This window comes from Neofelis nebulosa, chromosome 5 (assembly GCF_028018385.1).
Source record: "Neofelis nebulosa isolate mNeoNeb1 chromosome 5, mNeoNeb1.pri, whole genome shotgun sequence".
NCBI classification, from domain to species: domain Eukaryota; kingdom Metazoa; phylum Chordata; class Mammalia; order Carnivora; family Felidae; genus Neofelis; species Neofelis nebulosa.
The window spans coordinates 110,005,756-110,031,580 of NC_080786.1; the positions used below are offsets into that span (position 1 = coordinate 110,005,756).

The window sequence follows — 25,825 nt, forward strand, 5'->3', positions numbered from 1 at the left end:
TTAGCATCTGTAAAGTCCCGGATACTGTATGCAGAATTTGCATATATGTGCATAGGTGCATTTTTCCAGGGAAAGGATTCATAGCTTCTAGCAGATTCTCAAAAGAGGTTATAAGAGTAGAATAAGTGCAGAATAACTGACTGACACTGACAGATGTTGGTATGTTTGTTCTCACACGTCAAAATGGCATGTTGGGAATGAGAAGGACACTGTTTACTGATCTTCCCAGGCTGGTATCTCTCAGGATGATTCTGTTAATATCCAAACTGTTTTCCCTATGCTCACTGTTCCCAGAAAATAAAGTATGAAAACTAAAGTCACAAACATAAGAATTAGCTTTCTGGTACATAAATTTCTAAATGATCAACAGTAACTATTAAGGTTTCATGATATTTTCAGAACCCAATAAGCCTCTACAAACTTGGCAAACAATCTTTTTATGTTAAATCATATACACCTTTAGGAATCATGTTCTCAAAAAAAGCCAAATTAAAATATATTAATATTTAATTAATATAATATAATCATTAACATATTAATATTAAAACATTGATAAATATGACTGTTTTGTAATATTTAATATAATATTTTATTGCTACTTTATAAATTTTATATTTTAATTAATATATTAATAATTTAAAGTTATTTAGGTTAGTAATTAATAGCAATTTTTCAGCCTAGGGAAATATAAATAAGGGCCTAGAAAAAGAAAATACACATCCTTAAGATGAACGGTATTACTGAATTAATGTTTATTTAAATCCATGCATGAGTTTTTCCATGAGTTCATAATACAGCTGTATTTACAGATAGTAAATAACTGTAACTAACTTTTGTCCACAAGACATACTGGGTCAAACAATGTGATCGATCCAAAGGTTATCTTTTTTAAAAGGATTTAGCTATGAAGATAATTAGTCAGTCAGTTGCTTGTGGGACTTCTCATTAAAAAAAAAAAAAAAAAAAAAGGTTTTTAATGAATCAAATTTATTACAGTGAATTAGTGTGTGCAATCAAAGCCAAATACATTCCTTGGTGTATGCAAGAGTAAAAAGCAAAATAATATTAATAGAATCAAGGTTACTCAAATATAAGGCATTTTTTTCTGGATGGTAATGTAAAACATCATAGTGTATTAACATTATTTGACAATAGAAAACCAGTAAGACACGGTTCAGTGTTGACTTTTTGATGTTCCAATAAAGGTAACAAAATTCCAGCAAGTAAATTACAAAACCTAGAAAGTGAGCCATAAAGAGGTGTTCTCCTCAGAGCATGCAATTCATTACAAATAATGTGTTTCATCTCAATGCAGGAGCAAAAGCATATTTACAATTCAAACAGAGCTCTGTCGGCCAGGAGGGGAACGACTCTCCATCTGCTTCATCTACAGAGATGGCAGACAGATGATGATGACACAGCTCTTTAGAACATGTATAATTTTTTTAAATAGTGACAATTCACTTGTTCTTTTCTACTCTGTTGATTTACACATTTCAAATGTGGCCATGTCAATGGCCAAATATGTACAAATACTTCAAAAGACAAAAACACAACTGTATACAACTTGCAAAGATCAAATTTTAACCGTGGTACATTTCATCTAGTCCAGCACCTAGACACTTTCCAACACCAATAACGGCCATCAGGTACTGCGTTAGGCCAAATGAAGCCTCAACACGACAAACAGATTTATTTTTTCCCTTTCAAATGCTTTCCTTTTCCTTACAAAAACATTTACAATTGACCTACTTTTAAACTGGCAATAGCTACACGAGCAAGGCCTGATGCCACAAATCAAAGCCTTGTCCTACCCGAAAACGACTGTTAATTAAAGTCAATTTTACCACTCAAGATTAAATTCAGGTGTGTAGATCCCAGATACCTGGGTGTGAAATATTAAAATCTGCCGAAAGGAATTAGATATTTTTCTTCTTTTCCTTTAATATAACCCACTATATAATAGTGAACTAAATATGTTTGTTTCCTAGAAACAACTTACATTTGCCAATACAGGGCAAATGGTCTATGTACAGATACATTAGGACTGCCTAACTGACAGTGAGTGTTGCCGACGAGGCTCCACGTCAATGGAGCTAATATGGTGGAGCTTTCTGCTGAATGGACTTTCCCTTCAGGATACGTCGGATCTGGAAGAGAAATTAACAGGATTGGTGAGCTTTACTTTTTATGGTCAAAGTACCGTATTTCCTTCAGAGTTTCACTCTTTTTTCACATCCTCTAAACCGTTCACGTCAACTTGTAAGTAAACATATGAAGAAATATGAAACAATACATGTCGAGACTTTAAGGTGACTTAAAAAATACCACTATAACTCCTTTCAAGACTTATCACAGATCTATAATGATCTTTGAGTGCAAGAGAGTAAAGCATCTCCATTAAAAACTACCTAATGTTGAGGGGCGCCTGGGTGGCTCAGTCAGTTAAGCATCCGACTTCAACTCAGGTCGTGATCTCATGGCTCGTGGGTTTGAGCCCTGTGTTGGGCTTTGTGCTGACAGCTCAGAGCCTGGAGCCTGCTTCAGATTCTGTCTCCATTTCTCTTGGCCACCCCCCCCCCACCCATTAGCACGCTCACTCTCTCTCGCTCTCTCTCTCTCAAATATAAGTAAATATTAAAAAAAAAACTACTTAAAGTTGAAAATCTCCAACAGCTTAAATAAGACCTATATAATCCTTTCCTAATCTCTAATACTGCTATTTGTGAGAACATTTAATACAAGGCAGTAACGATGGTATATTACAGTATCTCACCTATTTTGAAACCAGCTTGAACTAACAAGAACACAGAACCCACTTCACACACACACAAGTCAATCTTCAAATACCGTTCAAATGAGAATAGCTGCCATGATATCCAATTAAAGCATCTGTGCATAATGTATGCCTGGTGATTAAATTTACGCACCAGTCTGACAAACATCGCTGTATGACTGCATACCACATATAGTGAAGTAGAGGCAAACACTGGGCTTTAAGCCTCTGCCATTTACTAGTAAATGAGGATTCCTGTCTGTGGGATCTCTGAGTCCCCATTTTCTCAGCTGAACCTTTACACTGCAAAGTTTTTGTAACTATGAAGTGGTATAACATACATGAAAACTCTTCACCAGTTATTAAGAAATTCACTTTAAGTTATCAAGAGCTCTACAAATAGCATTTGTAGATGCTGTAACATTGCATAGCATTTGTAGTCCTGTAACATTATGGTCATAATGAGGGCTATGAATCAAAGAAAAGGCTAAATTGCATTCCATATGTTTTATTTTGTGATTATCAAAGTTTGTAATGACCTGCCCATAGCCATAGTTACCCTCATTTACCCCAGGGGAAGATTTCCATCAAAAATATCTTAAGTTCTAGGGCACATGGGTGGCTCTGTTGGTTAAATGTTCGACTCTTGATTTCGGCTCAGGTCATGATCTCACGCACAGTGAGATGGGGCCCTGCATCAGGCTCTGCACTGACAATTTGGAGCCTGTTTGGGACTCTCTCTCCGCCTCCCCCCCCATGCCCCTCCCCCATCGCTCTCGCTCTCAAAACAAATAAATAAACTATGTATCTTAAGTTCTGAAAAGATTCAGTTCTTGTTATCAAGAGAAGTTGAGTCATGGGAAACTCTTCAATCTCCAAAGATAAATGTATCACTGTAGAAATAAAGCATAACTGTGTTTAAAGTATCTCTAGATTCTGAATTACATAAACAACCTTCCATTTCCTATTTAGTATTAGTTAGTAGATAGAAATAACTGTAATGGCTAATGTTTACTGACCACTCACTATGTCCCTGGGCTATTCTGAACACTCTACAGGGACTGACTCATTTCATACCCACAATCTGAAGGCCCATCACTCACCAAAACTAAGACTCTCTTTCCTCGATGTCTGCAGGAGCCCTGGCACCTCCTCTTTCATCAGCTTCCAAAACCTCAAACCATTCTGACTGACTCTACACCTAACTTTGTGTTACAGAAGAGAAGACAACCTGACTTTTGACCATTTTGAGGCCATGGATAACCCCCAAATTTCTTCCTCTTCCTTTAGAAACAAAGCAATGGACTCCAAAGTTGCTACCAAAGGCACTGGGAGACGCAGACACTGACAGAGCCTGCCTAAAGAGCACCAGCTCGCCTCTGCCCAGCACAACCACATCTTCCTTTATGTTTCAGACTAAGTGCCCCTTCTGTAGCTCCCACCTGTTCCCCCACAGGGCCATCAGGAACCAAATGCACTGGCTGTTCATTCTCCAAGTTCCGAGTACTTGGGTCTGCTCCCTTCCTCATCAACAGGCGGACTGCATCCAACTGTGTCACCCGATACTGAAGGCTGGCCGCAACATGGAGGGCAGTGTTTCCATTGTAAGCCTAAAGACAAAGAGATCAAATGACACCTATCAGAAAGGGAGGTTTTCATGAAAGCTGCTCAACAGCCTGAAGAAGATGCAAAGGTCATTCCATGTCTAGTGCAGTTACTGAGGCTTTCTAGAAGTACCTTCGCATTCACAAAAGACAGGCAACTGGGCAGCTCCAGAAAAAGGCGAATGAGTTCCAGGTTTGCTTCTTCAGCTGCCAAATGCAAGGCCGTGCGACCACTTTTACGATCCTTAACCAAGACAAGAGGGGAAAGAAAATGAACATCCAGACACCGCTTTTACATATGCTTTTCACCCAGGCTCACAAATGTCTGACTCACCCTTAGTGATTCACTGTGAATGCTGTCTTCTCCGCAAAGCCTACCTTCATCCCAGGGTAAATGAAATCTTATTCCTCCTAAATTCCCCCATCAGTGTGCCTATATGCCTCTGATCACAGTCTGCTCTTACATACATGGTGGCCATAAAATATAGAAACACAGACGATACTATTTTACCATGTGCTGTAATACAATACAATAAAACATTTACTATGTATCCCTTGTGTTTCCAGACTCGGTGGCCACCCTGTGTAGACTTATTAGCTGCAGTTCTCACCTCTTCCACTTCCCAAGGTATTAAGTATTTTTCCCCCAGAGCTCCCAACTCAGTGCCTTATACATAGGAGATACTCAGCAAATAAGCCTCAAATTTAAAGAGAACAAAATATTTTCCAGTTTAAAAAACAGAAGATTAAGTCCAGGTCCTACAACAATAAAGCAACCCTTACAAAAGCGCATCACCCTTATTATATGAAAATGGAAGCCAAATGACAATACCAATTTCAAGCATTTTCTTTTCCTTTTAAACAAAGACTAATTTGGGGCGCCTGGGTGGCGCAGTCAGTTAAGCGTCCGACTTCAGCCAGGTCATGATCTCGCGGTCCGTGAGTTCGAGCCCCGCGTCAGGCTCTGGGCTGATGGCTCAGAGCCTGGAGCCTGTTTCCGATTCTGTGTCTCCCTCTCTCTCTGCCCCTCCCCCGTTCATGCTCTGTCTCTCTCTGTCCCAAAAATAAATTAAAAACGTTGAAAAAAAAATTAAACAAAGACTAATTTATTTCACAGCTCAGTGGTCTTTTGAATGATAATCTACAGATTAAAAGCAAATCGAAAAAGCTGATGATTTTAAAACCTAAGCTTCTTAACTATCCATATGCATTGCTATTCACCCCATTAATTGAAAAACGGGAAAAAGTTTTAATTTATACTTCAGAAATAAGGTCTTTTGCTCTAACCACTTTTCTTCCCTATTCCATCTCCAAACTCTAATGAGATTTACCTTTGCTTCCACTGCTGCTCCCATTTGAATCAGACATTTAATGGTGTCAACCAGACTCTTATTCTTCAGCAAAAGCTCCTGAACTTCAGGTGAATGGGGCTGTTGATTTCTCTGCAGTTCATGCACCACCGCATTGTGGGCCACGACCGCACAGTGTAAAGGAGTCAGGCCTAGAAAGTATAATAAAGCAGTGGTCAAGCATCCATCAAGTATTTCAGTTCTTCTACAATTACAGACCTGGACAATTACAGTTAGGACAGCCTCCAACATGAGCTAGAAGTAGGCTCCCCAAGAACTAGTAAGGCAATCTGAAGATTCCCTCCACTGGGTCTTGGTGCTAATTTTATCTATAGAATATTTTAGCTTTAATCACCTCCCTTCCTTCTTGGAATAAAACTTAACACCCCTGGAACTGGCGAGTACCACTCTCTACATGGCTTTTCGTCCAATAACATTTCTGTCGCTTACCATCATAGTTAGTTGCCTCAAGATCCAAAAACTGATTGCTCTTCACTGCTCCCTTCTGAATTGCCTGCCAAATTTAAAGACAGACACATGTGAGCAAAAGACAAGTTACACAAATACTTATCCTATTAGTAACCCCAAGGAATGAGTAGGTCAACTAAAAATATACATTCTCACAACAGGCAACCTACATCTAACTTCTACTATCCAAGCCCTACCTCTGTGGCCCTGTGACAGCAGAAGCAGCCTCCTACCTGAAGCACCTGAGAGTGACCTTTCTCAGCACAGACATGCAGAGGGGTTCTTCCCCAGCAGTCGGTTGTGTTCACCTGGGCCCCAAGGTTCACCAGATCCTGCACAATGAGATGCTGATTGGCAGCCACTGCCACCTGAAAGGCGCTCTGTGGACATTCAGAGGGAAAAAAGATCTTTTAAAAATACATAACACTGTCCTGACAAGGAATACGAACATAAACTAAGACTGAGGGGAAAACCCCACATAGAGAAAATAAATCTTATTAAGAAGCAATAAAATACTGTAACACAAGGAAACTAGAATAAGCTTAGGGCGTGCCTTTATTACACCCAGTTAATCTTTGGTCAAATAACTACAAAGTTAACGTTAATAACTTGAAGGTTGATGGTGGCAGAGTCAACATCTCAAAGTTAATATTAACTGAACTCTCTTGGTCTGCAGCTCTAAAATGATGGACACATAAATATGAGACTGGCTATTGTTCTCTTCACCGTGACCACATCTCTGCCATCTCACTCTGTCAAGATCCTCACCTGTCCATTGTGCTCTTTAATATCCAACATATGAAGCGCATTCATCTTTCTTGCGAGGACATAGGAAAGTGCCCTTCTCCCTTGGGCGACGGCAATATGGAGGAACCTGGGAAACACAAGAGGAAAAGAGAATTACTTCTGACTTCACTAAGTTCATCCTTGAAAAAATAAATAAATAAATAAAAATTCCTCCTTTAGCCCCCTTCTTGACATGTTGGTGCACTCAAATGACACACCGTAGAGCATAATTTGTCTTTTCTGCTAGGTTGATAATACATCTGAGGTGCAAAAGGATGTGTTAAGCTACCAGAAATAGTTAGAATGCCAAGCACCGTGCTGATCACTTTAAATCGATTATCTTTAATATTCCCACAAACCCTGTGAGGGAGGTCTTTTCATTTTACATGTCAAGAAACTCAGGCACAGAGAGGTTAAATAAGTTGCCCACGGCCACAAAGACGTCATGACAGATTACGATTCATTCTACAAGTCAACTCACCATTGATCATGAGCAACTAATCATGACCCGTTTTTTGCTCCATAGACACAATCTATCCTGGGCTTTCAAAACTTATTATTCAAAGAAGACACACAAACAAGTAATCTATTCAGCCAGAAAGTAAAAGAAAGGAAAACGCTTCAAATATTAGCTGTCACTGAACAGCAGGTTCTACCTACTCTAGTCATCACAGGTAGCCACTTACTAGGGTCTGGCTTGGTGTGCCCTAGAGAAATTGTGTGCCCACTACTTCTCACACGTCTGGTTTACCAAATTAGGTACCTGAGAGAAAAGGATACTCACGTGTCACCATCTGCATCCTTTGAAAGAAACTGATCTTGAGAGATATTTGCCAGTTTGCTTTCTTCCTGTTCTACTTGCCACTGGAAAAATGACTTCCCTAACTGTGTGGTGTTCATTGGGTTTCCGATGATGTTTGGGAATGGCAGTGAAGTGCCTAAAGGGGTAGAGCCTGCGTCATGCCCCATCATGGCCTCACAGGCGCCACGTGGCATCATGTTGAAGTTCTGCAGGTGTGCGTCATTCTGTTGCTGAACACTGGGGGAATTCTGAATGGGAACAGCAATATTCTCAGACTCCTGACTACTCAGAAGAGATGCAAAACTTTGATCTGGGCAGAACTGTGGTTCTTGACCATCAAAGAGGTTTGGTTCATAATTGGGGGACTGGGATGTTCTGGAATAAGGACTGTATTCCAGAGTTGGGTTGTGGGTGTAGTGCTGTGGCTGCAAGTTCTGGCTCTGTGGAGAATACTGGTACAGGGACGTCTGATCCACCATGTGTGGGGAGCTGCTGACTTGGAACGGTTGGTGTTTCTGAGGTGGCGAGAAGACCTGCCCTCTGTGGAAGTCCTGACACTGTTCTTGGGGAGAGCCCTGAGGGACCACCACAGGGCTCATCCAACTAACTTGGACGGTATTCAGGGAAACCGGGCTGCATTCATTCTTAATGTTGATTATGTTCTGAAGCAGATCAGCACTGCTGTCCTGTTTGGATTCACTGTGATGAGCATCTTCCATGCTCTCTGCGGGTGTTGGTGTTTGAGGTGGTGTCTGGAAAAGAAGAAAAAGTTAAGTTGCAGACTCTCTTTCAAAATTATGCCAGGAAAAATTTTCAAAGGGTATTCAGAGGAAAATAGTGGGATATTTACCAAAAACTGGGTATGTAATAAAGCTGGCCTTTTGCAAACTGGTCCATCAGACAATGAATCAGGTCCTTTCCTTTTTCCACTATATGATACTGTGTTCTTCAATTCTATACCCAAGAAAGGAATATGGAATCTGTGATCACTTTATTTTCTAAATTTTACCCATAATCACACTACATTATTTTACTCTAAAGCCCCCATATTACGAATAGAAGGAACTCTTACCTGTGAATTGCTCTCTGTTCACACTTTGGGTCTATAAAGAAAAAGAATTTCTAATTTACTGCATATCAAATGGTTTCCTGCTTAATAAACATCAATAAGCAGACTTAACTTTACCACTCTTTACAGCTCACCATAAATCTGACAGTTATCCTAGCAAAATTTATTTTCTATCTTAATTTTCTTTCCCCATTTTCCCTTTCACCTTAGTTCAACTGAAGTCAAGACAAAATTAATAAGCCCATTAGAGTTTTCCCCTTCTAGTCAAACTTTTCCATTTCAGTTGATTCTTTGCCCCCAAGTTGCCTTCATTTATTCATTCATTAAATTTCTCTTGTGTGCCCAGTACTGGCCTAAGTGACAGGAATACAGCAGACAGAGACCAATGCACCCTCTATCCTATGACTCTGGTGTGGTCTACAAAAGAGCTACTGGACCCAGGTCAGAAGAGAATAATAACTACCCTGACAGAATAACCTCCCTTCCTCAACCCAAAACAAAAAAGAGGTACCACCTTAAAATCATCCACAGCTTGGCCAGAAGCCTTCTGTTTATGACTTCGGATATGCAACAGGAGTTCCTTCACTGAGTTCTTCACACGAACACCTTGAAAGGGTCCTCTCTGCTGCCTTCCAACCCCCATATGGGGCTCAACTGTTCAAAAGAAAACAAAACATATGCCAATTAAATCTGTTTACAGACACAAATCTTGACAATCTCAAAAGCATAGCCGTCTAATGTATGAAGTCCCCAACAAACAGATTGCAAAGCCTCTCCAACTCACTCTGGTCAATGGCCTTGAATGTCAGTCCCCAGCCCTACCTAAGCGTTCTTCATTTCCTAATACCTTTCTCCCCCAGGCAGGCACCCTACGAAAATAAAGCTCAAAGAACTGTAGTTTCAGGGGCCCCTGGAGCCAACAGATAAACCCAAATTAAGCTTCTTCGTCTTTCAGCCCCATCCACCCAAGAGACACAATCACAGATTTTGCCACCCTCTCATAAATCTGTAATTATTCTTAACTTTTGAAAAACCATGGGGGAGCGAGGATAAATGATGGATTTTCAGCTTTTTCAAAACAAAGACTTTATATCCACACATAAATTTAAAAAGTCTAATAATTCCACTCACCTAAGAAAGCACAAAACAAACTTCCTCCAAAGATCTCAATGTGCCAAGGTCTAACAATTAACAATGTCTCAGAGGGGGGATGGGCCAAATGGGTAAGGGTCATTAAGGAATCTACTCCTGAAATCACTGTTGCACTATATGCTAACTAATTTGGATGTAAATTTAAAAACATAAAATTAAAAAAATAAACATAAGAAAATAAAAAAATAAAAAAAAAGTCTTAGGTTTCTTAGGCTTTCCATATTTAAATTTTAAGATATACTTTAAAATGTAGTCTATGAGTACAGCATTCCACTTCTGACCACTACTATGTCATAATCTCTTGGGATGAGTTGAACACAAAACATGGAAGAAGTCAGGAAATGAATAATTGAGCCACTCAGTTGAGTAGGAAACAGTTAGAAGATGGGACAAGAAACCATGCCTAATTTGAATAGACATAGACCTATCAAACATATGAGAGGAAACCCACTCAATGGTAGGGCAAATTAAAGAATGAGTGGATTTTATGTTTAAGTTTAGGAAAACCTTGTCAGCATCTAACAGCATTTCTCTGGAATGACAGTAGTTAATAATTCAACGTCACAGGGAGAAAAATTCAGTTTCAGAAATCCCCTATGTCTATGTGGTAAACCAAGGAACGAACAAAACAGTTTCAGAGAAATGAAGGCCAAATTTGAGAGAAAAGGCTTGAATACACGCACATGCACACACACACACACACACACACACACACACACACACACACACTTTGCATCTGCTAAAACATACATACGTTTAAAATACAGAGAGCACCTTATGAAATCAAGTGGCTTAAATTACTTTTTAAGTGAAAATGAAAACTCACTTTTTATAATAAAAGACAACCAAAACAGAAGTGGCTAGCAGTAGGGAACACACCTGAACAAGAATGTTCTTTAAAATCATGCTGATTAGACTTTATAACACTTGAGATTATCTAGACTTTCTTTAGTCTGCCCACAGTGCCATCCTGTTTCCCCCCAAGTTATGCAACTCGGCTCTTTAAGAAAAGAAACTAACCAATTCACAGCAGAAGGAAACATTATCCCCATGCCGGCTAGGTTTAGCTTAACCATTCTAAAGCACACAGAAAAACAAGACCGCAGAAATTCAGGGTAGACTTCCGAAACTCGAAAACATCACACACTAAAGTCATAATGTGAGCTGGTTTTTAGTCCAGTTTCACCTCACATCTTGTTAATATCAGTTTCCTTTCGTAAATATAAAATCCTTTTTACTTAAAATTTCCACAAATACTTAGGAAAAAATAAGTCGACCATAAACACAGCACTCAAACAAACCTCATTGGGAACCCCAAGTTATACCTACATCAGATCCAAAAACTCGCCACCAGTATGTGAATTTACAGTTTAGTAAAGCTTGAAGAAGAAGAAGAAGAGGAGGAGGAGGAGGAGGAAGAGGAAGGAGGAGGAGGAGGAAGAGGAAGAAGGAGGAGAAGGAGAAGAAGAAAAGAAAAAAGAAGAGTGAGAGAAAAATCTAAAGTGATTCATCGCCACCCTCAGAAGTCAGAGCTCTGCTCTCAGAGGCGCTTTGAGCTACCAGGCCAGCGGGATGTGACGCCCGGATTTTACAGACAGTCAAAGGGCATGGAGTTCTACCAACTGCCCTGGCACAGAGCAAGTCTTCCAGTAATCGCCTAACATATGATGACAGTGTGGTTATATACTGCCGCTAAGGGAGGCACAGAGGCCACCTAACTCCGGGTCCAGGTACTTCGCACCTCGGCAGTTCGGACCCTCCCCTCCCAGCGTGTGGGCCGACCGGAGACCGGGGTGCTGGGGGCGCTGAGGCCGCGCCCGCCGGGGCGGGTAGGTACCTTGCAGCCGCTCGGCGCGCGCGCCACCTCTCGGCCGGGACTCCACGGCCCCGCAGGAGGACACGGACGAGGCGGAGGAGAAGTCGGAGGAGTCCGAGCCGGGCGAGCCGGGCGCCGAGGGCCCCGACGACGAGCAGATGGCGTCGCAGGCGCCCGGGGCCGCGGCCGGGGGCGATGCGCCGTAGAAGTAGGCCAGGTTCAGCGGGCTGGTCATGAGGCCACCGTCGCCGGCCGCGTCCAGCAACCCCTCTCCGCCGCGGCTGTCGTCCAGCAGCTTGTCCACGATCATGCTCCCGGGCTGGGCGCTCGGGGACCCCAGACTCCTGCGCCACCCGCTCGCTGCGCACGACTGCCTCCCGGCTGTGGCTCTGACGGGCTCGGGGACCTGCCGGCAGGGGGATGGCGCGGGCACGGGCGCGGCCCGGGACTGCCCGGCTATTTAACCGGCCTCCAGGAGCTGGAGGGGGAGGATCGTAGCCTCGCCTGCCTCCCCCGAGCCCGACCGGGCCATTGGCGGCGTCGGGGCCGCCTCCCAGCCCCTCCTCCGGATGCGCCCCGTTTCCAGTAAAATGTACAGGATGAAGCAATGTGCCCTCCGCCCTCGCCCCGCCCGCCCGGCTCCGCCTCGACTGACCGGCTGTTTTCTCCCCCTTCACCTGGAAACCCCGAGCGAGCGCGGTCTCCCACCTCCCGCCTCCCGGACCGGGACCCCGGCCCCAGCCGCCGGCGGAGAGAAGCCGGGCCGGGCCGGGCGCCGGGGAAGAAGGCGCGCGGCGTGGGGGCCCCGGGCCTGCAGAGGGAGCGGCGGAGGCGGGAAGGCAGCGGCGGGAACAGGTCGGCCCGGTTCCCGGGGAGGAGGAAATCCTGGAAGCTGCACGTTCCGCACTCCTCCGCCCGCCCTGGCGCGGCGAGCTTCCCGCCAGCTCCATTTAAGGCGTCTCTGGAAGATTCCTAAAGGCCTGGCTCCTCCAGTGCCTCAGAGCAGCTTTGGTCCTCGGAACTTAACGTTTGCCAAAGTGTTTACCTTTGTAATGTTGAAGCCATTTTTCTGTCCTCAAATTATAATCTGGACTACTTTTTTTTTTTTTTTTTTTTTGGCACAGCCCAGTAATAAAAAACAGTGCCTTATACCCCTGTCTGGTTCAGAACTTCGCAAAATGACTAATGTACATACATGTATATGTTTATACTCATGTATATATAATTTTTTTCTTTCTGCATAATTTTACATTTTATCTGATAAACAGGAATTTTGCTGTTTCTTAGCTTAAGTACTATTTATTTTTAGTGTTCATTTATTTTTGAGAGAGAGAGACAGACAGACTTGGGGGCGGGGGGAGGAGGGCGGAGCGGAGAGCTAGGGAGACACAGAATCCGAAGCAGGCTCCCGGCTCTGAGCTGTCAGCATAGAGCCCGTTGCGGGCCTCGAACTCATGGACTGCGAGATCATGACCCCAGCCAAAGTCGGACACTTAACTGACTGAGCCACCCAGGCGCCCTAAGTACTTTAAAAAAAAAAAAAAAAATGGATTTACACAATTTTTATTGAAGTCCTAGGAGTTTGCAGGAAAAAAAAAGATGAATGATTATGTCCCTTGTTTCAAGTACGTTGTAATCTTGTAGAAATGATAAGGTAGGCACACACGTGCTATATTAAAAGAAACCAATTATGATTAAACATCATGATGGATACAAAGTTCAATGAGTGTCCTAAAAAGAAAGACAAAACATGGTGGAGAAAAAAAAGGTCATGAGGAAAATCTTTGCAAAGGAGAGGGCATTTGAGACAGGCCCTGAAGGATGGGTGGGATTTCAACCAAAATGATTTATAGGAAGATGGAACAGCATGACCAAAAAAATGAGGAAGAGTCAGATAAAAGCCAACAGTCTCTTTTTAAGGTAGTCAAAGCAAAGGTGATAACATAAATGTAACAGGTAACTTGGTGCCTTTGGGTGGAGCACCTCCAGTGGCCCGCTGAGACGCTGAGTCTTTAATAAACACTGAGTGAACATGGAAGAATCTGGGCAGGCAAAATTAACCTAGAAGCAGCCTAGATGCAGTAAGACTGAGGGGCCCAGAGGCCCTTAGGAACTACTGCATCCAGGACTGAACTGAGCTGACCCTGGTTCAGAGGCAATGAGGAAGAGGAAAGTAAATAGAAAGAAAGGGCTGGGCAGCACTGTTCAGACAGAATGCACAGGTCCGGACCAGCTAGATACGGGCAGCAGTGAAGGGGTCCCCAGTCAGGATGTGGTTTGGGGCCAGATGACCAGGTGAACAGGGATGTCAGCTTCAGATCACAAGCAAATCAGCAGAAGCAAAGTTAGAGTTCCAGGAGGGAAGACGGATGCAATGAGCTTGAATTGTTACTCAGTATTAATAGGTGTTAGAAGACCCTGATGGGAGTTTCAAAGTAAATAGTCACTTGTTTCTCACAAGTGTTGTATTGTCCCCAAAACTTGCTGCCTTTCCCTTCTCCCAGTCTTTGGTTTTGGTAACTTCTAAAAAAAAATAAAAATAAAAAGGAAACAACTCTTTTGTATCTGCAGGGAATAAAAGACTCCAGTAAATGCAGTCCTCCAGAAACCAAAATCACTTAAAGGATGCTCCAAATAAGATGTTAGGCTTTCTCAATAAAATCTATTTGGATTTTTTTCACCCTACTAACATATTTTATGTATAATAAAGGCCTTAAATGTCCATTCAAACAAATTCATGCACAATTTTTTTTTTTTTTTTTTTACAAAACTAATTCTCCCCTAAAATTATTTCTGGTTTCACTTGGTATATAAAAATCTAAGCTCAAAATCATAGCCTCTGGAGAACTCATAAATAAATATGATCAGTGAAAGACTAATGTTTCAGAATAAACATTCAAAGTTTTCTATAAAATGTCAAAGCAAGCATACTGTCTGAGAAGACCACAACCCCCAGTGCCCAATGCCCTCCCACACAGAGTCAAGAATGGTAGTTTGTTAATGTTACTACAAAAAGAAAATTTGAATATACTTTGCTTCATTTACATGTTGAAATATAAACTCAATTTGGTCTATCAATTTGGTTGAATGATATGACACTACCATTGTTCTAACCAAATGTGATAGAACGTTAACTCTCTGAGAGAGAGCTACCATGTTATGAGGACTCTCTGGAAAAGTCCACTGAGGCCAACAGCCAGCACCAACTGGCCAGCTATATGAGGGAGCCTCCACAACATATCAGGCCTTCAGATGACTGCGCTGACCAACATCTTGACTGTGGTTTTAGGAGCAGCCCTAAACTAGAACTCCCCCAAAGGCACTCCCAGATTCCTGACAACAGAAACTATATTCAAAAAATGAAGCCTTGAGAATTTGCCCAAGGTCACACTGCTCATCATTGGTGAAGAGATTAAAATCTTCATCTGTTTGACTCTAGACCCTGATCTCCCACTCTCTCTCTCTCTGCCCCTCCCCCACTCTCTCTCTCTCAAAAATAAACATTAAAAAAAAATAACAATAATGAAAATTTTTTTAAAAAATAAAATGAAAAAATAAAATAAAAAGGGATATCACAAGACACATTTCCTCAAGGTTCAGATACTCTAACATCTAAAGCTACAAAAAAAAAAAAAAAAAAAAAAGATGAAAATGACAGAGAGACCCCTGACTCATGGAAAGAGAAATCTCTAAAGCAACTGGAAGAAACTATAAATAAGAAATAAAAATATGGGGGACCTGGATGGTTCAGTCAGTTAAGCATCCAACTTTGGCTCAGGTCATGATCTCACAATTCATGAGTTCAGGGTCTGAGCTGACAGCTCAGAGCCTGGAGCCTGCTTCAGATTCTGGGTGTTCCTCTCTCTGCCCCTCCCCAGCTTGCTCTCTCTCTTTCTCTCTCTCTTTCAAAAATAAATAATAAAACATTTTTAAAAAATGATTAAAAGAAATAAAAATATGATGTTTTCCTTGGCTTTATAAATGTTAACTATTCACCTTATTGTATCTTATACGATAGAACATTTCTTAATAGTATTATGGTGCCGGTTAAGTTGTAACACCATATTTTTTTTTTTTTTTTTTTTTAATTTTTTTTTTTTTTTTCAACGTTTATTTATTTTTGGGACAGAGAGAGACAGAGCATGAACGGGGGAGGGACAGAGAGAGAGGGAGACACAGAATCGGAAGCAGGCTCCAGGCTCTGAGCCATCAGCCCAGAGCCTGACGCGGGGCTCAAACTCACAGACCGTGAGATCGTGACCTGGCTGAAGTCGGACGCTTAACCGACTGCGCCACCCAGGCGCCCCAGTTGTAACACCATATTGAGGTCAATCATTCAAAGTTTTAAAAAAGGTATTCAGTTTTTTAATGTAGATGTAATGAACTTGTCAAATGCCAAAAATCATTTGGTGCAACTTTTCAAACTGGAGATGAAAAAGTCAGTGAAGTATCTTAGTACAATAATTTATACTGCCTTCACTGAAGAAGTGAACATCATAGGTGAGAAATGAATAAAGCCTGGGAGAATTTGTTTTGCTAAATGTCTTCTAGATGAAAAAACAGCAAAAGAAACCATGGCCCTGTACTTCCCAGCGATATAGCAACTCATCAAATTAAGATTCAGCTGCAAACATGAAAGCTGATCTTGCCTGCAATACTGCATTTTTGCCTTAGCAATGGATAGATCTATGGACTCTCTGGACTTGCTATTTTGGTTGCATTCATCAGGTATTAGCACTGGCTAATCACCAAAGATCTTTTATAGGAATGCTTGAAAATAAGCATAAGAAACATTCAAAGTGTACAATAATCTTTTTGAATCACATCATTTATCCTGGAACAATTGTATTGACATTCGCACTGATGGTACAAAAGCAGTCGTGGGTAAACTGCTGATGCCTTACAACAAATCAAGGCAGCAGCAACAGAATGAAATAGTGGTCATTGTATTCATCACCACCACCCACTCGCAGATTAAAAAAAAAAAATTTCACTTAAGAAAATCCTAGATGAAACAGCAACAATTAATAATTTTATTAAATACTGACCCTTGAAATATACATAGTTTTAATATTCTATAATGATTATCTGGAAAAGCACTTGGCCCATTCGATTGAATGAATTGAACAATGATACATTGGCTTTTGTTCTACTTCAATCCCATTTGAGTTGTGAGTTCAACTAGTCACTGTTTTTATTGGAACAATAATTTTACTTGACTGACAAACTGTGGTTATTCTGACTTGGATATATGTCAGATTTTTTTTTTTTTTTTTAATGGACAAAGTAACGCTGTCATGTCCAGGAGCTTGCTTAAGATTCTCTCTCCCTTTGCCTCTCTCTCCCACTCATGCTCAGTTCTCTCTCTCTCTCTCTCTCTCTCTCTCTCTCTCTCTTTCAAAAAATAAATAAATAAAATGTAACTACTTAAAAATGTGCCATTCAATTAAATATTTATTAATAAAAGGTGGTTGGCTATTACAAGGAACACTTGTCCTGGGAGCTTATGTAGAGGAGACAGACTCATAAATGGGTAATTTATGGAAATTCTGATGGAAGTCTGTGTGGGGACCCAGAAAAGGGGCCCTTAAGCCAGACTGTGGGTGAGAGTGAGGGTGGGGAGGAGGAAGGTCAGGGAAGGCCCCAGGAGTGGTAGATATTAATCTGAAAATTGGGGAAGATGAGCATGAATTGGCCAGGTAAGGACAGGGAGCAGAGAAGTGCAGTGTCAGAGCTGTGACAAACCATTCAATTTGGTATTACTGCGGCTAATGAGGAAGATGAGGCTTGTGAGGAAGGCAGGGCTGGGACACTTGCCATTCTAAGAGACTGAACGTGATGCTAAAGATCCTTCCTTTATCCTTCCTTAGATCCATTCTAAGAAATTGAACCTGATCCTAATGATCCTACTTAGGGATCCTTCAATGGCTCCCTAAATAGGGTAGAGGAATTCTTAGATTTGGTCATAGATGTGGCATGCTCATGGCAGTCTTAGATTTTTGTCTTAAATATCTGCTTTTATGGGGCACCTGGGTGGCTCAGTCAGTTAAGTGTCCAATTTTGGCTCAGGTCATGATCTTGCAGTTTGTGACTTTGAGCCCTGCATCCGGCTCTGTTCTGACGGCTGAGAGCCTGGAGCCTGCTTCAGATTCTCTGCTCCTCCCCTGCTCGCACTCTGTCTCTCTGTCTCAAAAATAAATAAAACTTAAAAAAAAAAAATTTTAATATCTGCTTTTTTTAAAGTTTGATTTGTTTTTGAGAGAGAGAAAGCACCCACACACGAGCAGGAGAGAGGCAAAGAGAGAGGGAGAACCAAGCAGGTTCCACACTGTGAGCACAGAGCCTGACGTGGGTGGGGCTTGATGCCACAAGTTGTGAGATCACGGCCTGAACCGAAATCAAGGATCGGACACTTAACCGACAGAGCCACCCAGTCACCCCTAAATAGTTACATTTTAAATGGTTATATAAGTGCCTATATAATATCCTCCACCTTGCCTCTTAGTCCGCAGAACCTAACACATTTACTATTGGGCACATTACGGAAAGTTTGCCAACTCCTGCTTTAAGCAACAGTGCTTACAGGCACTACAGTGTCATGGTGTGAGACCTGCAGACTCAGCTCTAGCTCTTACCAGTTGTGCGGCCTTGCCCCTTAATCTCTGAGCCTCAGTTTATTGACTGGGTGGCTTAAACAACGAAGATTTATTTTCTCACTGTCTGGAAGCTGGATGTCCAAGATTAAAGTGCCAGCACGGTTGTTTTTTCCTGAAGCCTTTTTCACCAGATGCATGTATAGCCTTTTCTTGATTGGACACTCATTCCCGGCACCTCTTCCTCTTCTACTAGAGACACCAGTCAGATTGGATTAGGGCACAACCTAATGGCCTCATTTTAACTGAATTACTCCTCTAAAAGCCCTGTATCCAAATAGAGTCACATTCTGAGATACTGGGGGTTAGGGCTTTAACATATAAATTTGGGGCGGAGGCGGGGGACACAATTCAGTCCATAACAGATAGGTTTGATGTAGCTGAATTTTAGAGGTTGTAAAAAGCAGTCATAAGACTTCAGTTATGATATAGGAGGCCATAGTATCCAGTTTTGGCCAAGCAGGGAAAAACATGAATATCATGGCTTTCCTAAGCAAACTTCCAGCTGCTCTTAAATGTGATGGTAGTGAGAATGAGGACCTGGGGAGAGAGGGGGTAGATGGGAAGAATTTTTGACAAGAAACTATCTGGACTCTTCTACAGTGCAATGAAGTTGCTGAAAGAGTCAAATCTTTAGCTTCTCTAGAAATTTCTAGAAAAATGAAGACAATCTTTTAGTGGGGGTAGAGGGGCAAAGGGTGAATATGACAACCTTGGTTTTAGATCTGTTGATTATACACTTGGCAACATGGAATTAGAACTCAGAGAAAAGGTCAGAGCTGGAGATAGGAATCTGGAGTCTTTGTATAGTCAGAGGTGAATCTGTGGGAGTGGGAGAGCTTGCTCAGAGTTCAAAAAACATAGAAGACAAAAACTCAGTTTTCAAAGTGCTTTGCTGCAACATTTGCTTGGGAGATAGTTTTCCAGGACCTCTCTAGCTAAAGTAGCACCCCTGGCTCTCTCCCTCTGCCTTGCTTTGTTGGTCTTCATAGCACATTATTACCACCTGCCATTATATTTATATAGCTAGCTATTTGATTGTTGTCTGTCTTTTCCAGAAAAACATAAGCTCCCGGAGAGCACAGACTGTCTTTTTGTCCAGTACTCTGGAACAAAGTCCAGAACGTTTTAGATGCCCAATAAATATTTACTGAATTAAGTCATAAATAGGTTAATTTTTATGATCAATAGAATTTAAGTTGATAATACATTGCTGTATATTGCCTTTTTATCTTAAAATAACATGTTGTTCTTTAACAAATACATTTGGATAAATGAACACATAGACACATGTATTTGAGAATCTTGAAATATATAACCTAAAAACTTAGTTTTGCTTCTGTTTGTGTTTTCCCCAAATCAAGAGCACTAATCCTTTCTCTGTAACAGTATTTATGTATGAGAAACTGCAACTTTCTTTAAAAATCCAGGCATTTGCACAATCTGCTTACTCTTATCAGATAATCTGTTTGCATCTACTTTTTTTTTTTTTTAAGTTTTTCTTGGCAGGTGATTTGTGGTGTCCTTGGTTTCTGCCAGGTCTCTTTTCCTTTTACTCACCATATCTGTACTTAAAGATCCTTTTATCATTGTACCTATGTGGGCGCTAACAGAATACCACAACCAGCATTCCTCCTGGAGAAAATTATAAAGAAAAGTGACAAACGTATGTTTGTATGGACTGTTGGCACCCACATAGGTACAATGATACAGGAATCTATACAGCTATACGTGGTAAATGCACTTAAACCAAGTCCACCCTCCTTCGTTTTTCTAAGGAATCACAATGAGAGAGTAATCTGAATCATTTGTATTTCACACAGGTGAAGATGTTTGTTAAATCTAGCCTCTCTTTTTCAGGTAGGCTGAGTGGTATAAACGGCACTAGAATTACGGGGTAAAGCAATATAAAGCAATAATTCCCCAACAGAGGGGGAATTCCTCCTTAAAGACTATCAGAATCACTGAGGAAGTGTTTTCCAGGGCCACACGATCCCAGACTGCACCTTCCTAGTGGGAGTGTACCATATCTCCCAGGTGCTGGAGGAGTAAAGGGTTGAGAATCACTGGTCAGGCATTCTGAGAGTTAAAGTGAACACAACACATGACACTAACAGATGACTGGTTTCTATCTATCCTCTACTCTTTATTAAAGGATTGGGTGGGGGTGTTTTGTTTTGTTTTGTTTTGTTTTGTTTTGTTTTGTTGGTCCCCCAGACCCTGTTTGCTAGAATTTTATGGAACCTTTAAACCGTAAAGGAAAATATAGGCTGATGGGAAGAAGACACTCTGTGGGGCAACAGGACGAGTCTGTAAAATCCAGAATGAAGCTAAGAGAGGAAATTTGAGCATGCTTGTTAGAAATAGAGAAAAAATGAAAAGATGCTAACAAGAGAACTTGTTTACTAAACCTCGTGGCCAATTTAGTGCAACTTTGGGAACTGTTTACTATAGTAATAGTTTTCTGACTTACAAATTCTGCAATTATGATTTTAGTTAAATACATTGGGCTCCTTCCTAACAAGTCTGCACAAATGTGAAAGTACTCTGGGGGAAGAGGCTATAGAGACACAAGTTATAACTAGATGGGTTTTGATCCAATATGTAATCTATCCCACCCCGGTCCTCCCGACCATATACATGCAAACAGGTAGAGGTTTACTCAATGGTCATAATAACTATGGGAGTGAGAAAGGAACTAAAATGTCTAGGATGTGTCACATACTTTACACACATTGTATATTATCTTGTGTGATTTTAGCAATTTGGTTTCGATACTAATATCCCAATTTATATGTGTTTGTGGGATTGTATTATGGCAGCCCTAGCAAACTAATGCACTATCCCATCATACTTCCATTTGCTACTCAACATGCAGTCCTTAGGCATAATCCTGGAAAACAGCACACCAATTCTTGTCCCTAACTTTTATCCAAGCTAGAATTATTGACTAATTTTCTTCATCCTTTGCTTAAAAGCACAGTTTTGAAGCCAAACAAACTGGGTCCAAATCCCAGCTCCATTCACTTAACAATCATGTAGCTTTAATGAACCTCTCTAAAACTGTTTTCTGATCCATAAAATGGAAATATTAACTTCACTTGGTCAGTATGTAGGTTAAATGAGGTAGTGTACGTGATAAGCCTAGCACAATTACGGGAACGCAGTATACATTCAATGATGATAATTATAATTATTATCCATTTTTCAAAGTTCCATTTAATACTTGATTGTTAAGCATCTGGCCTCTTTGGACCACCAGCCAAACTTGAAGAGAATATGGAAGAGAATCATGGAGTCAAGTGTGGACTTGACTACAGAGTCTTGATGCCACTGAAAACATTGGAGTTCATGTAATAAGCCATGGGGAGCCATTCAGGATTTTTGAACTGGGAAAAGCATGACCAAAGCCATGCTTTAGGAAGGACAAAGCAACAGCTGAAACGTAGGTGATCAGGACAGACAGCCTGCAGTAGTCAAGTTGACGGGTCCTAAAGGATAGAACAAGAGGGGTGCCTATGGGAATAGAAAGTGAGGAATTGTTTAGAGAAATATTTCTGACATATAATCCATAGAGTTGGCAACAGACTGGACACATCAATGATAGGAGAGAGCCAGAAGTAACTCCAACACCTTAAGATTGATAGAGTGGTAGTACCATGAACAGAAATATGGAAGCCAGGTGAAAGAGAGTACAGGAGACATCAACTTTGATTTTAGCCTTCACATTCCACTCCCTGTGCTGCTCCTACTACTGCATCTCACTCCATATCTGCAGTCTAAGCAGGGCAGTCTCCATGCCCTTCCCTTCTAGTAAAACGTCAAGAAGGCATTTCAAAATTAATTCACACCACGACATAAACAGTAATCTTTCCCAAAGGCTATTTGCATTTTAAAAGAGGCCTCCCGGGGCGCCTGGGTGGCGCAGTCGGTTAAGCGTCCGACTTCAGCCAGGTCACGATCTCACGGTCTGTGAGTTCGAGCCCCGCGTCAGGCTCTGGGCTGATGGCTCGGAGCCTGGAGCCTGTTTCCGATTCTGTGTCTCCCTCTCTCTCTGCCCCTCCCCCGTTCATGCTCTGTCTCTCTCTGTCCCAAAAATAAATTAAAAAAAAAAAATAAAAAAAAAAAATAAAAATAAATAAAAGAGGCCTCCCAAAATGAACTACCATGAAGTCTGGATAATGGACAAACATAAATGAGGTATGAGATGGAGAGAGGAAGTCCTTCAACATTATTATCACCCTACATTTCCCCACCTGTTTGCTACAAACACTTTGTCTGGCTGGAGTCTGGCACCATCCCTAGATTTTGACATTAGTGTTGTGTCTAAGAACCCCTTTCTTATCTTAATGCTGGATGGTGTTCAATGCCACAGATGAACAAGACTGTTTTTATTGCCTGTTTAAAAGATATGAAACATCAGCACAAAGCAGGAGGGTTGGCAAGGTCCATGATACATCGTCATCTGCCACCTTCAGATAGTTCCATCATCTATCATGATACTAGAGATGCCGAGGGTAAATTCAGTAGTCTTGCCCAGTGATCATTTTTTATTTCTTCCAAACTTTGTCTTCCCTAATTAGACCCACCTCCTTTACCCTTGACAAAGGTATGAAATAGAAACTTCTTACAGTGTTCAAAATAGTATTTCACAGATCAGAAAATAATTTAAAATTCACCTTTTTTATCATTCTGGGTCATTCTGGGTTTTTTTTTCCCCCATTCTGTGTTGAACCAAAACTCGTGGAGTGACCATGTGCTTATATTGCAAAGGTGAGAGGGGAAAGTAGAGGAGAAGAAGAGGAGGGTGAAAATCTGAAGGCACACAATTCCCATACTCAAGGTGTTCTCAGTTCAGTCAACCTTCATTTGCATCTGTGGGTCACCTCTGTAGCTCTGATCCTTGAACATCCCACAAGTCTCTCCAGGTTTCTTTTAAATGTGGGAATCCATGGCAAGGGGTGTACATTTTCAAAAGGATCTGACCCATATAGAATCTAAATGCATTGCCTCGACTCCCATACGAGTTATTCCCAGCCAAGCACTTGTTTGTAAGTATATACATTATAGTACGTGGACAGGCAAGGGTGAGTGTGTAGGAGAGGCTGATTTGTTTTAATAGTCATGGTGGTGAATCATTCAGCAGATTATTTACTCTGATCTTCACATCATTTTCTGTCATACATTCATGGTATAAACACCTTTTCACTGCACTCTGCAAAATACTGCACAAAATGAGTGAAAAAGCAATCGTCCTGGTGCTATAGAAAACGGTACAGCAGTTCCTCAAATATTAAACATAGAATTACCATATGATCTAGCAATTCCACATCTAGGTACCACCCAAAAGAATTGAAAGCAGGAACTCACACAGATTCTCGTACACCCATATTCATAGCAGCATTATTCACAACGACCAAAAGGTCGCATGCCAACTGACCATTGAGGAATGGATGGATAAACGAAATGGGGTATATCCATACAATGGAATATTATTCAGCCTTATAAAAGAAGGAATTTTTGACACATGCTACAACATGGATGGACTTTGAAGACATCCCAAGTGAAATAAGCTAGTCACAAAAGGACAAATACTGTATGATTCCACCTACATGAAGCACTTAGTCAACTTCATAGAGATAGAAGGTAGAATGGTGGTTGCCAAGGGCTGAAGGCTTGGAGGGGAATAGGAAGTACTGTTCTGTGCATGTGGATTTTCAGTCTAAGAAGATGAAAAATTTCTGAAGATGAATCATAGTGATGGTTAGACAACACTGTGAATTAACCTAATGCCATTGTACTATACACTTCAAAATAGTCAAGATGGTAAATTTTATGACATGTATATCTGATGACAATTTCTTAAAATATTAAAAACATTTAAGGATATAATAGAAGAAAATATTCCTGAAATAGAGAAATATGGGGGGAAATACCAGAAATCACCCCCTTCTGGAAGTAGATACTTTAAAAATCTATGGCAATGATGCAGACACAAAACAAGACACAAAGAGAGAACAGGCCAGAGAAAAACCTTTTTGACCACAATTGACTAAGTATATGTAGAGCATTTACAGATGTGTATCCAACCTTGCTTTCATTATCACACCCGTTCCCTATGGAGCCTTTTTAACCATTTCATCCCTAACTGTCCTCTGATGAAAGTTTAGAACTGCAGATATACTATATATCTGTTTATGTACTATTATGGTCCTTTAGAAGGCCACAAACCACCATCATATCTAAGATATTTCCCTCTGCCAAGAATAAATTTTGCCCTCTTGGGAACACTATCACCCTCTTTGAGAAGGCATGATTTACAGTGTTAGCCACTTGAAAAACATGGGCACCATGACAAACAGCAAATTTGACTGACATAATCACAGGACTGGGGATGCACACATACTAACCAATGCTAAAATGTGTCCAAAAGTCTTACAGCAATATTAAAAGTGTCTGCACACTACTAAACTTCTGAACAAAAAGTGAGAAATTCATTTTTAGTGTCTTCAAACATCTGGAAGTTGCCATTGTATAGATATAACACTTAGATGATTAACAAAATTTCACAAAAGTTTAATTCAGATATTTGGTATCATGTATTAGAATGTAGCATTTCCTATTCGAAGGGGCACATGCGCCCTAATGTTTATAGCAGTACTATCAACAATAGCACCCAAATGCCCATCAACTGATGAACGGATAAAGAAGATGCGATATATATACAATGGAATATTACTCAGCAATCCAAAAGCATGAAATCTTTCCATTTGCAACAACATGGATAGAACTAGAATGTATTATGCTAAGCAAAATAAGTCAGAGAAAGATAAATATCACGATTTCACTCATATGTGGAATTTAAGAAACACAACAGATGAACATAGGGGAAGGGAAGGAAAAATAAGCTAAAGACAGAGAGGGAGGCAAACCATAAGATACTCTTAAATACAGTGAACAAACTGAGGTTTGCTAGAGGGGTGTTGGGTGCAGGGATGGGCTAAATGGGTGATGGGCATTAAGGAGGGCATTTGCTGGGATGAGCACTGGGTATTATATTTAAGTGATGAATCACTAAATTCTACTCCTAAAAACATTATTACACCATATTTTAACTAACTTGGATTTAAATAAATTTTTTTTAAAAAAAGAATGTAGCATCACCACTGCTGTTTTACATAGCCATGACAGAATTTACTTTTCTACATGGTAAAATGACATATATAAATTTTAAAGAAAAAATTCCATAATTTTTCTTGTTATAGAATTTAAGGAGCCTTGTAATTTTGCTACTCAAAGTGTGGACCTCAGGCAGACTATTACCACATGGGAACTTATTAAAAATGCCAG

General features: G+C 40.9%; 1 protein-coding gene across 3 annotated transcripts in view; it reads right to left on the reverse strand.

Annotated features, from left to right (window-relative positions):
• Positions 1-730: 730 nt before the first annotated feature.
• The window catches only part of NFKBIZ (NFKB inhibitor zeta), a 30,692-nt gene continuing 5,597 nt past the window's right edge, over positions 731-25,825 (reverse strand). For 2 of the 3 annotated variants that reach the window (XM_058731533.1, XM_058731532.1), the window contains 11 exons: positions 9,369-9,508; positions 8,858-8,888; positions 8,636-8,739; positions 7,768-8,537; positions 6,966-7,071; positions 6,431-6,577; positions 6,180-6,243; positions 5,712-5,881; positions 4,514-4,624; positions 4,219-4,386; positions 731-2,150 (listed from right to left, as the gene is read on the reverse strand). In XM_058731533.1, the coding sequence (XP_058587516.1) occupies positions 2,097-2,150; positions 4,219-4,386; positions 4,514-4,624; positions 5,712-5,881; positions 6,180-6,243; positions 6,431-6,577; positions 6,966-7,071; positions 7,768-8,537; positions 8,636-8,739; positions 8,858-8,888; positions 9,369-9,497 (1,854 nt within the window). In that variant the 5' untranslated portion in view covers positions 9,498-9,508 and the 3' untranslated portion in view covers positions 731-2,096. Of the gene's footprint in view, positions 2,151-4,218; positions 4,387-4,513; positions 4,625-5,711; positions 5,882-6,179; positions 6,244-6,430; positions 6,578-6,965; positions 7,072-7,767; positions 8,538-8,635; positions 8,740-8,857; positions 8,889-9,368; positions 9,509-11,843; positions 12,266-25,825 lie in introns of those variants that run through there. The other variant, XM_058731531.1, reaches the window with a different exon arrangement.